General features: G+C 47.4%; 1 protein-coding gene across 7 annotated transcripts in view; it reads left to right on the top strand.

Moving 5' to 3' along the window:
- The window catches only part of ARMC9 (armadillo repeat containing 9), an 89,990-nt gene that overhangs the window by 18,684 nt on the left and 58,330 nt on the right, over positions 1-12,976 (top strand). For all 7 annotated transcript variants that reach the window (XM_083442060.1, XM_083442062.1, XM_083442063.1 and 4 more), the window contains exon 9: positions 295-393. In XM_083442060.1, the coding sequence (XP_083298186.1) occupies positions 295-393 (99 nt within the window). The remainder of the gene's footprint in view (positions 1-294; positions 394-12,976) is intronic.

A 12,976-nucleotide genomic window follows, 5' to 3' on the forward strand; every position in this document is an offset into this window, starting at 1 on the left:
CCCCCCTGCCCCACGCATGACATAGATGGTTTCTGGTGTGGGGGCAGTCAAGGTGGGGCTTGCACAAAAGGCGCTTTGCAGGGATCTTGCACAGCACAGAATGGCTGTTCTGCCGTACTTTTACTGACATGACTCAAGCATTCCTAGCCTCTCCTCCCCCGTTTTTTGGCCCTCACACCTATAAGAGCAGGGTGGCATTCGGTCCCTTTTGGCACCTCCTTGTGCAAATAAGTAGCCGAGGTCAAAAGAAAATGTAATTTCCCACTGACTTGATGCGTTACCTTTTTTTGGTAGATCACCCCAGAAGATCTGCAGAGCGTTTGTGTTCGTTTATTTAGCAACCAGATGCGGCAGAGCGTAGCGCATAGCATAGACTTCACAAGGCCTGGAACTGTGAGTATAACCTTTGGCGCTTGTCTTTGTTAAAAGGTAAAACCACGACTCTGTGGCCGTACAATGATGTACCACCTAAACAGTACACTTCCCCAGCGGTGCATAGGTCTGTGACGGTTTTGTCATGTGCTGATGGCCTTGAGGAAGGTCGTTTCTGCCAGTTCTCAAAAAGCAGAATGTGGTGCACTGGCAGCACTTTTACATGTGCGGAGCACTCTCTAAAGCAACAGTTCCCAAAGACTGTCAGTGGCCCATGAGCTTCACTGAAGTGGTCTGCTCTGTAAAGTGGTGTAGCTACATGGGGGGCTCAGGTGTGTAGAGAATGGTGGCCACAGTGGCTCCTCTGTTGATCTTAGGACCTTGGTGGGTAGGACAGGCCAGTTGTGATGGGAGGGTGCTCTGCCTTCCCCAGAGGAACAAAGTCATGGCTGATGTCATAGAAGAATGCCACAATCGCATAGACCAGTAATCACATAGTTCAAAGAGGAAGTTATGATCAAAAACATGACCTTCACAGACTTGGTTGAGTGCCAGGCGTTATGAGCAGAGCAGCGCATTCCTGGTGGTCTTCCTCCATGAAAATTGGTTGCTGGGACTAAAAGTCCCTGCCTCCTCACCAGGGCTTTTTCCAAGCAGTCAGAGATTGCACCTGCATGCAGTCAACCGCTGCTCTGCCCTTTTTATGCCTCTTCTGGTTCTGGGAGACCAGGCAGGAGGGGAGCTTGTCGCTGTTGGGATACTGCCAGGGAGACAAAGTCCATCATGACTCCACGTCGTCTCCGTTGCGATCCATCGATCTCCCGTAGACACGCAGTATCAGCAATTAGCGACACGAGCTCCAGAAATAGCTTGCCACATTCCAGAGCTGATGCACGCTCTATCAGCAGAATTCACACAGCGAAAGATGCACGCAGGAGAGCATTATTTACAAGTTTATTCAGCGTTGGTCAGAACAAAGAAAACATGACTGCCTGCGTTGATGTCTCAGGCACAGAGAGAGAAAAGAAAGCAATAGACAAAGCATAAACTTCCTGTGAACAGGAAATACGCAGACTCTGTGACTCACAAAGCCTTTTAACGTGGAACGGAAATATCCTAACAGTCGCAGCAGCAGGCAGAGATACCCCTGACTCTTCACCATACTGACTCATCTCTGCCTCTTGGCCTCTCCTGCTTCAGCTTCTGCCTCTGATTCTGGACTTCTCTCTACCACAGACTCCCCCTGCTCACTCAGCCCTGTTACCTCTTCACCTTCCGACACCTCCGCTTCCCAGACGTCTCCCGCTGACCACTCATTGTTGTCCTACCACCACACCCCGGACTCTGAGCCTTTTCTTTGGTGGTTTCCCAGCTGGTTCCTCCACTGTACTTGTGTATTCAACCAGTTTATGACATCTGGGGAAGTTCCTGAGTGGGGGGGGGGGGAATCGGAAAGGAGTGGAAAAGTCAGAGGGAAGGAGCCAAGCTAATGCAAGAGAAAGAGACTGACTCCGAGTGGGAGTTCTCCGTTAATAAACAAAAAGGATAGCAGCCTGTTCCTAAAAATATTCATATTGATTTTTAATGGTATATTATTGTATTAAAAAGGGACGCGGGCGGCTCTGTGGGGTAAACCACTGAGCCTAGGACTTGCTGATCAGAAGGTCGGCGGTTCGAATCCCCGCGAACGGGGTGAGCTCCCTTTGCTCGGTCCCTGCTCCTGCCAACCTAGCAGTTTGAAAGCACGTCAAAGTGCAAGTAGATAAATAGGTACCAGTCCAGTGGGAAGGTAAACGGCGTTTCTATGCACTGCTCTGGTTCGCCAGAAGCGGCTTAGTCATGCTGGCCACATGACCCGGAAGCTGTGCGCCACCTCCCTTGGCCAGTAAAGCGAGATGAGCGCCGCAACCCCAGAGTCCTTCGCAACTGGACTTAACTGTCAGGGGTCCCTTTACCTTTACTTTATTGTATTAAAAAGGAATTCCTAATTTTTTTGAAGAAAAATTATTTAATATTTAGCACAGCGCTTTGAAATGGCTAAACAACAGGCAGAAAAATCATTAAGTGGTCTGCCAAGACCCTTGGCAATTTTCAAGTTGTCCATGCGCAAGAAGTTCGAGAGCCACTGTAAAGCTTTTAATTTGCTTGCTTATAAAACATGAATGGGAGGTAGGGCACTATTTGTTCTCGTTTTTACAGGCAGGAGACTGAAGTTGCAAGTGAGTGCTTTAGCAAGGCCATCTGTTGAGCGAGTTTGTGACGCTTTGAACCAGGTCTTCCACATCCAGGCAGCCCTGTCTGGTGGAAATATGGACTGGGTTCTGTGTGCAGTTTGTGATTCTCAGCAAGTACAGAAAACCTGGAGACTGTAATAATGGGATCATATTTAAACTTCTTGAGAATCTTGGTTCTAATCCCTTGACCCTGCCTTCCTCCCCCAACTGCCATCCAATTTTCTTTCTGTCCTTTTCCCTCAAAGCTCGTGGAGCATGCTGCTTACTCCTGCTGTTTCATTTTTATCTCCTCCAACTCTGTTTTGACCCCTTACAATCTGGCTTCCGCCCCTTGCATTCCATAGAAACTGCTCTCATGGAAGCCACCCACCAGCGACCTTCTCACTGCTAAATTTATGGGCCTGTCCTTAGTCCTCCTTGGCTGGGACCTTTCTGCTGCCTTCGATACAGTTGATCTCTCTCTCTCTCCTACTTAATTCCCTTTATGCCTTGTTATTCCATCACCAGCCGATTCTCTTCCAACCTGCCTGAATAATTGCCCTTTCAAGGTCAAGGGGGACAACTCCTGCCCGGAAACCAATGTCCCCACTGTGGAAGGACATATGGATCCAGAATTGGCCTCCATAGGCACTTACGGACTCATTGTTAAGTCCGTGTTTTCGGAAGACAATCTTACTCGGCTACGAGTGATCAAGAAAGAAGAAGAAGAGGGGACACTCTTTCTTTGCTTTCCCTGTTGAGCTCTGTGGGTAGCCCTCTCCTATCCTCTGAATATCAGGGGAAGGAAACCTTTGGCTTTTCAGAGATTCACAGCTCCCATCGGCCCCAGCCAGGACTGCCAATGATCAGGAATGAAGGGAGTTGGAGCCCACATAATTTGGAGAGCCACAAGTCCCCCCCCCCCGCTCTCTCCCCCACTCTATATAGACTTTGTCCCTGGATAGCCTCATATTTTCCAGGGGTTTCCAGTACCACTTAAGCACTGATTGCACCCAGCTGCATCTCACATTTCTGTCCTCTGTCCAATGCTTTATCCAGCTGCTGCTCAGATGCTGCTGCTGGGATGCTTCGTCCTCCTTTTGGGTGCCACATGTCAGCGGGATCTGGGGCCAGAGGGCAAAGCAGTCTGAAGTGAGCTGCTTCAGGGCAAGTCCTAAAAGGATTAGGAGATCAGCCGCTGCCCAAAGTGGCGAGACAAGCAACAGGTTGGTTGGGGGTTGCACCTTCTGCAGCCTCACAGCTGCTGCTGCTGTAATAATAATAATAATAATAATAATAATAATAATAATAATAATACGCTGCCCTCCTGACTGGGTTGTCCCAAACACTCTGGGCAGCTTCCAGCATAATAAAATAATAATAATATTAAATAATAAATTTTATTTATACTCCGCCCTCCCCAGCCAAGACCGGGCTCAGGGCGGCTAACACCAGATATAAAACAATTGATTAAGATACAACTTAAAAACAAGATTAAAATACAACAGGAAAATGCAGCCTCATTTCAATAGAAGCTCAAATCAGAAACTTTTTGGGGATGAAATCGTCAAATCTTCACCAAGGCCAACTATCCAGACTGGTCCTGTGTGGGCCAGAAAAAGCCAGGGAAGTCCCCAATTAGGAGTTCAATCACAGAAGGAAAAAGGAAAGAGGGGAAGGGGATCAAGATGATTCCAAGCCAAAGGCCAGGCGGAACAACTCTGTCTTACAGGCCCTGCGGAGAGAAATCAGATCCTGCAGGGCCCTGGTCTCATGAGACAGAGCGTTCCACCAGGCTGGAGCCAGTGTTGAAAAGGCCCTGGCTCTGGTTGAGGCTAATCTGACTTCCTTAGGGCCTGGGACCTCTAGGGTGCTGCTGTTTATGGTCCTCCGCGGGGCATACCGGGAGAGGCGGTCCCATAGTTACAGCAAAAACACCAAACATTAGAAACTTCCTTATACAGGGCTCCTTTCAGATATCTCCAGAAAGTGGTGTAGTTCTTTATCTCTTCGGCATCTGACAGGAGGGCGTTCCACAGGGCGGGCCCCCTGCTGCATAAATATAGGTTTTTATTATCAATAATAATATTATTTTACACCCCCTCGGCTTGGTGCCATGGGGCGGGAGGAACCGCTTCCACTGCCCTAAATCCGGCGCTGGGGAGAGGGAGTCCTGATCCTGAGGGTCAAAGAGAGAAGGCACATTCAACCCTGCATCTTAGTCTCCCCCCCCCCCCGCCGCTGCTGCTATAGAGGGTGCGGCACCCAGTGAAAGCAAAGGCAGCCAGTGATGTAAAGACGCTTGCACTGGATGAGTCTTTGACATTCCTAAGTTCCAGAGGCAGTGAAGTGAATGAGATTGTTGGGGCTTGGGAGCTTAAAAGGTGTGACACTCATACTGTCATACGTTGCTTTTGCAATTAAAGGTGCCTGCAGGTGGAACTCGTGTTGATCTCATATTATTGAATAAACCTCTTAATCTTTTGTTCAAAGGAGCTGGACACATTCTTGCGTTGCTTATTTTTTTGTACATTCTGTTTACTGCAAATGGTTAGAATTCCAACTGTGTGGTAGCCATCCACTTGGTAAACAGCAAGTTTGTCTTTGCTTTGCAATTGAATAAGGAAACTCCCTTATTTTTACTTTTCACAGCGCCATTTTTATAAGACATTTTAATAAGCAGATGGAAACCACCACCTAGTATTTTAGAAACTTCCAGTCTCTCCCCCCCCTACCCCAAATGCAAAGTTCTGAGTTTTTATATATTGATGCAGGAGAGTGTAAATTTTCAAGTTACGTAGAACTCTTCATTAGACAAAACACAGCAGCTTGCCTTGCTCACAGTACATACTGCATCTTTTCAGAAAGCAATATAACCTTGTCTACCTATGCAGCAGAATGAGATGAAAAAGCAATAATAGAATGAATGGGGAAACTTGTGGCTTCAGATGTGAGGTTCCATTTTTTAAAACTGCCTCCCGGTAGAAAACACAGCAGGGAATGAGTTGAGCTAGAAATTTCTCCCTGTTCTGCTAGTTTTTTTACGTGCACGGAGGTTTTTCACAAGAGGGAAGACTAGGGGCTGGCAAATCTACTCAGTGATCTCAGGATTCTACTGCATCATTCTGCTGGAGCTTGTCACGTATGTCCTGGCAAGCAAAAACCAGCCCACCAGGTTCTCATAAGAACATAAGAAGAGCCTGCTGGATCAGGCCAATGGCCCACCTAGTCCAGCATCCTATGCTCACAGTGGCTGAACAGATGCCTCTTGTGGGAAACTTGCAAGCAGGATTTAAGTGCAAGAGCACAAGAGCTCTGGTTTCCAGCAGCTGGCGTTCAGACGCATTACTGTCTTGGACTGTGGAGGCAGAGCATAGCTTGGCTAGTAGATCTCCCATTCTTGTCATCTCCTTGAGAAGTACTCCTCTGTCAAGTTCCCAATGTACCATAATACACAGCTGCATTTGCCTTGGCGGTGCAAGGCTGCTCAGAAGCTGGAGGTGGTTGTCCAAGATGTTCAGTGGGCAGGGTGCTCTGCGCAGTTCCTTGTCCCTCGCTGTCATGATCACAGCCAGAATGAGCTGTTCAGGAAGATTCAATTTTTTAGAAATAAGGGAATTCATGTTCACTTTGCATGATTTTTACTGGTTGCAGAATTCAGTGGTTTTGGTGAAGAATTTGCATTGCCTGGTGCAGAGCTCTAATATATATTTTAGCGCAGATTGTGCACAGATTTGCTGTGGTGCCGTCTCTGGAGGCCTGGATGTGGCCATTTCCAGGATTCTTCTTGGACTTTCCCATGATCTTCTCCTTGCACGAAGGATGAGAAGGAAGTGCCATAAAATCAGTGACAATTGCTTTAACAGAAATGCCCTCTTGCTGCAGCCTCTCAGATACTGTTTTGGTTTCTGCTTTTTTGCTTTCATGACTGACTAAGCCCATGGTTCATCCCACATTTTGGGCGTTTAATCTTTTATTGTGGTGCACTTGCAAAGACCTTTTAATTCTAATCAAACCATGTCATCTTAAGACATGTTTGTTTGTTTTTTAAATAGCAATAATCAAATCTTTTTATAAATGCATTCATAGGCCCGAGCCTACCTAAAACATAAACAGTAGGATTATTATTTGCGGATTTCTAGAGCAGGTTGATATTCTCCCTTGGCATTTATGAAACAACGTGAAGGTATGAAGATATTATTTCAAGGAGGGGGGAACGAAACTGAGAAGACAGTTGTATTGAGTTCAATGGGTCTTGCATCTCAGTGAGTGGAGATAGGAGTACAGCCTAACTTGTTTTAAGCTAAGAGTAGCATTGAACTGCCTGCCTGCCAAAGGAAGGCTCCAGGAACCAGGAACTTTCCTTGTTAACTGGGGGGGCCACAGGATATTTGCTCACTGGCTGGCAAGAGGCAGATCCTTTCCCAGTTTTCCACTCGGCAGTTTGAGTGAGGTCAGGCTGTTTGCAAGCGTAAGGTCTGTTCCAATAGCTCCCTTGGTTGCAGCATCTTGCTTCAAATCAAGATAAGTAGTGGCAGAGTTGGCCCAAGACATTTTGCCGCTTGAGGCAGAACAGAAAATGGCGCCCCCCCCCCACCTCCCCATCCTCCTCTGCTGCCTGAGGTGACTGGAGGTTGTCTGGGGAAGTCTGGCATGATGAGGGCAAGTGCAGGAGACAGCACACTCCTCAGGGGCCTGAAACTATTTTCCCTCCCAGCTGTCAACAGCCTGCCGCCTGAGGCTACTGCCTTACCAAGGCTAATGGATGGGCCGGCCTTGAATAGTGGGTAACTAATGGATATCTCCTTCTCTCTATCTTTCCCACTACCAATTTCAATTTGGCATTTAAGTCGTCTTAAATTACACCCTCTTTTCCAGACCTTCCCTGGTCTTTTGTGGATACTCACAAGAATATTGGTGGAAATGGCACAGGTTTTAAGATGGTCAAAGCTCAGGTGCCTGTCCCTTTCCAAAATCTCTTTTCTCTTTCTCCTTAACAAACTTTAATTTTATTGTTATTTTTGTGTGTTGTATTTTTCTTTAAACTGCTGATCATCTCTGTGTGATTTCTGTTAACTTTCCCTCTTCTTTTTCTTCGTCTCTTTTATTTTGATGTGTGCCTGTTTACCCCTAAAGGGATATTGCTGTATGAGCCCCTGTGATGATGAATATGTAAGTTCCTGCATTTTCTTTTATTATCTTTTCCACATTGCCTTATGCATCCTTTTCCTGTCCTCTCTCCCCTTCACGGGCTCTTTAGCCCATTCTCTTTGCTCTGCTTGTGCACCAGTGACATTTTTGAATGGCAAAAGGGATTGGAATGCTTGCATGGAAATCTGTTGGAATGCTTGCATGGGAAAGTGCCGAACAACTACAAGTCAAATTAAGCCTATGCCTTATAATAGGCAGACTAAGGAGTAAACCCTACACAAATCCAGAGTGGAGTCCCTAAGGCGGTTGAATGGCACCTTGTACACCTCCTTCTGGCAACTTCTGTAGCCAATCTGGTGCCAAAGGCAGAGAGGAGGGTCTTGTCATCTGGGCAGTGGCGTAGCGTGGGGGATGCAGGGGGGGCCGGCCGCACCGGGCGCAACATCTGGGGGGGGGGGGCGCTTGCACTCGCAGCTCTCTGCCCCTACCTGGCTCACTCACTCTCACTGCAGTGCTGGCTGTGCGAATCCGATCCGAGCCGCCGGGTCGCCGGCCACTGGGGAGGGGAGGGGAGGGTGCCAGGCGTGCTGTGCGGTGCGGAGAGAGAGCGAGGGACTATCTGGGGGAGGGACAGTGCAGCGGGGGGGGGGGGCTTAAATTACTTGCCTTGCCCCGGGTGCTGACAACCCACGCTACGCCACTGCATCTGGGCAACCCAGGACCTCCATACACGCTGCCCAGCCTTGCGCCCCAGGGAGGTCACTTTGGTGCTGCTAACATAGCAAAAGCAACCTGGGAGGCAGCAGTTACAAGTTACCGGTCACTGCAGCCGCAGCAGGCGCTGTGATTCCCCAGCGGTTTGACTTCACCCCCGGAGGTGCACTCCATTGTCTCCTGAGACAGATCGATGCCAACAACTCGATTAAAGACCTCTTAGGGAACAATCGGAAGAATGGAAACTGTAAGTTATGCTGAATTAAGCAAAACTGGTGCAAAGTGTGCCAGATCCACACTCTGTTCAGCCGTGGGGCTAGCTCTGGCTGAACTGGCCTAAGTCTGATTGAGGGAAAACAAGCCTTTAGAATAGAGTTGCATCCCCCTTCTGCTGACTACAGTCCATTTCAGCATTGCATGGTGTTAACTTGGGTTGGGAGATACAGTGGTACCTCGGGTTAAGAACTTAATTAGTTCTGGAGGTCCGTTCTTAACCTGAAGCTGTTCTTAACCTGAAGCTCCACTTAAGCTAATGGGGCCTCCTGCTGCCACTGCACTGCTGCTGCGTGATTTCTGTTCTCATCCTGAAGCAAAGTTCTGAACTCGAGGTACCATTTCTGGGTTAGCGGAGTCTGTAACCTGAAGCGTCTGTAACCCGAGGTGCCACTGTACATATTTGTGGCAGATGTAAATGGAGGGATTCAATGGAAAGGAACTTCAGATAAGTACAGGCAGTGATTACATTATTACCACTTCTAGATGGCACGGACATCTGCAACCACCAAAGCATTTCTATATTTACCTGCAACTCTGGACAGTGCTTCATGCATCTGAGTCAGTGAACTGTGGCCCATGAAAGCTCATGCCATAATAAATGTGTTAGTCTTTCAGGTGCCACAAGACTGTTTGTTTTTGCTGCCTCTGACTAACAAGGCTACCTCTCTGGAAATGATTACAATAATGGCTATGAGCTCAGGAGTCCATCTTTGCCTGTGCATGATGAGTCAGATGGCATTTTTTGGAAGTAGCAGATTGTCTTAAAGCACATCTTGTTGAGAGCAAGGTTCTGGCTGCACCTTCTGCAGCCCAGATGGCCATTTGCAGGCAGGACTCCTAGCCAAGAGACCTTTATGACCATTCCAGATTGCCCACAGCCAGTGCATTCTTTGCAGGGAGAGGATATTGGCTTTCTAGGCTTCAGACATAAGCGGAGTTAGGGAATAGGAAAAAACAACAACTCCAGCCCTGTTTAGAATGATTCCAGTCTCCTGCTGAAATGGTCTCGTAAGACTGTTTCTAGCGGAGACATTAGGCACAAGCTTTTCCCTATGCTATGAGGCCTAGAGGAGCTTGTGCAAAGCAAAGGGGGGCGGGAAATCACAGAATGTGGTATTCATGGCGCAGAATTCAGTTTCCTGATGGTCTCCATTAGCATTGCTGCCCCAAGGGAACCCAAGCCCAGCTGATCTCCTCCCTTGTGTACAGTGGAAGTGGATCCCCATGCAGTATCCCTTCATGTTTCCCTTCCCAGGGAGGGCCAGCGTGGTGTAGTGGTTAAGAGTGGTGGACTCGTAATCTGGTGAACCGGGTTCACTTCCCCGCTCCTCCACATGCAGCTGCTGGGTGACCTTGGGCCAGTCACACTTCTTTGAAGTCTCTCAGCCCCACTCACCTCACAGAGTGTTTGTTGTGGGGGAGGAAGGGAAAGGAGAATGCTAGCCGCTTCGAGGCTCCTTAGGGTAGTGTGATAAAGTGGGGTATCAAATCCAAACTCTTTTATTCTTCTTCTTCTTCCCATTCACTGACAGGCTTGCGTAGCGCCAAACTGCACCCCAGTGTGCACAGACATAATCTCAAGCAGAGACCTGTGCCTCATAGAATCATAGAATCATAGAGTTGGAAGAGACCACAAGGGCCATCGAGTCCAACCCCCTGCCAAGCAGGAAACACCACCAGAGCACTCCTGACATATGGTTGTCAAGCCTCTGCTTAAAGACCTCCAAAGAAGGAGACTCCACCACACTCCTTGGCAGCAAATTCCACTGTCAAACAGCTCTTAGGAAGTTCTTAGGAAGTCAGGAAGTTCTTCCTAATGTTTAGGTGGAATCTTCTTTCTTGTAGTTTGGATCCATTGCTCCATGTCCGCTTCTCTGGAGCAGCAGAAAACAACCTTTCTCCCTCCTCTAGGTGACATCCTTTTATATATTTGAACATGGCTATCATATCACCCCTTAACCACCTCTTCTCCAGGCTAAACATGCCCAGCTCCCTTAGCCGTTCCTCATAAGGCATTGTTTCCAGGCCTTTGACCATTTTGGTTGCCCTCCTCTGGACACGTGCATGTGCATCCAGAAACATGGGAAGAACCATTTGCTCTGTGTTCTCTATGCTGAGTGGCAGTGAGGTTCAGGATTTCCGGTTAATCCAGGCACCCCCTAAACTCGGCCCTCCAGCTGTTTTGGGACTACAGTTCCCATCATCCCTGACCACTTGTCCTGTTAGCTAGGGATGATGGGAGTTGTAAAACAGCTGGAGGGCCGAGTTTGGGGGTGCCTGGGTTAATCCTTTTAGCTAGTGAAACCAGAGATTGACGCTGGGACTGTGTGCGTGCGAAACATGCCTTTTCCCATTCCCAAGGATGGGAGCTCCTCTGTGTACGTAGGGTACTCTTGCTTTTGAGCACAGATAACATGATTCCATTCTTCCCTCCAATAGCGGTTCTGAGTGCTGATGGCTATCCAAAGTGGGCCGCATCCGCATGTTTATGGGGACCCACAAGGTTGCTGTATTTAAAAAATATATATTTAGTGGGGGAAATAAGGAGAAGCCCCTTCCAAACCATCCAGTGAGGACTGAGTATGTCCCATGACCACAGGATGCTGACAGACTGTATCTTTTATACATACACATATATACAGATGCCCAAATCTGGGGAAGGGAATGAAAGAAAGTGGCTAGAATCCTGAACAAAAAGCACTCCACACTGCCACATTTTGTTGCAGATCCTACCCGTTAAAACTAATCATATCTTCCAGATGCTTAATCCAGTCTTAAAAAATAAAAATCCACTGATTGGACCAGAATGGTTCTCAGCAACGTCCACAGGCTGCCACATTTGCACTTTATCCTTCACATCTCTCTTTTGGGGCTTTTTAAAGGCTTCAAGCATATATTTTTCAGGATAGGTAACTGCCTAGGATGGAACGAATCAGCATGATTTCATTGAGTTAGATAGCTTTTGATGGGGGGGGGGCGGCGATGTCTCATCGAAACAAAAAGACTGCCACCACGAATCAAAAGTACCTAGGAAAATGAATAAAAATGAGTGCAAGGCAAGTGGATTTAGGTAGAATACAATGTGTCTGTACAACGGTCTTGCTGTGAAAGGAAGCCCCTGTACTGTAAGAGAAATGTTTAGTTTTAAGGCTTTTAATTGGCTATTATGTATCATCACTCATTGATTTAAGCATAATATGAAATGACATCCTATGCAGGTATACACTTATTCGTTTGTGGCAGAGATGCTCCTTGTGTTACATAGGGCAGCTTTGCAAAATTCCCAAGCACTCGGAAGGTATGTCAAATGGAGTAATACAATCTTCCCCGACATTTCGTGCCCTTTGTCTTCTAAAACTCCCCAGCTCCAACGCCTAACAATAGGCGCTGATTATAGAGCCTGCCATGAAAGAAGCCGCAGTTATGAAAGAAGGCCAGTCTTTAAAGGTATTAGCGGGCCTGAAAATGATTTTGCAAAGTGAGGAGTCTTAATTCCAACCCAAAAAAGATGGTGATGAATATTCTGGGAGTAAATGGTGCCCATTGACATAGTTGAAATGGGTAATGGTAAGATCTGCGCAGAATATTTTTCCTCCTCTTTTGGCCGCCTCCAAGTAATCTCAGTGCAGTCCCTGCATTGAAACAGATGCGTCTTATTAAAACGTGGCAAGACATTACTGCTTTTGATGGGCTAAACGGTGTTCGATTTAATGAAGCCTCTTGTCAGTAGAAAAAAAGACTGTATCAGTTTGGTTTGGAGGTCATACGTACCCCAAGGAAGCTGCAAGAATAAACTACAGTTGTAACTTGGTTGACGAACGCCTTGCCAGTTGAACGTTTTGGCTCCTGAACACCGCAAACCCGGAAGTGAGTGTTCCGGTTTGCAAACGTTCTTTGGAACCTGAACATCCAGCGCGGCTTCTGGAGCTTCCTGCAGCCAAACGGAAGCCGCGCCTTGGTTTCCAAACGTTTTGGAAGTTGAATGGACTTCTGGAACAGATTCCGTTTGGCTTCCACGGTACAGCTGTACCTGGAAAATGCGTTATGCGTGGCACCATTTGCAAGTGAAAAACATGCCTTTATTGGGAACTTTCTTTTTCCAATAAAACAGTATAGCCTCAAAGAAGAAACTATATTGAGGTCAGCAACACCCATGATGTAAAAGTCCACAATTGTACACAGGCACATGTTGGGTGTAACTGCATAACAGGGCAGTAATCATGCCCTATAACAGCAACTTGAAACTTTAC

The sequence above is a fragment of the Podarcis tiliguerta genome, assembly GCF_965153285.1.
Source record: "Podarcis tiliguerta genome assembly, chromosome: 5".
Lineage (NCBI taxonomy): Eukaryota > Metazoa > Chordata > Lepidosauria > Squamata > Lacertidae > Podarcis > Podarcis tiliguerta.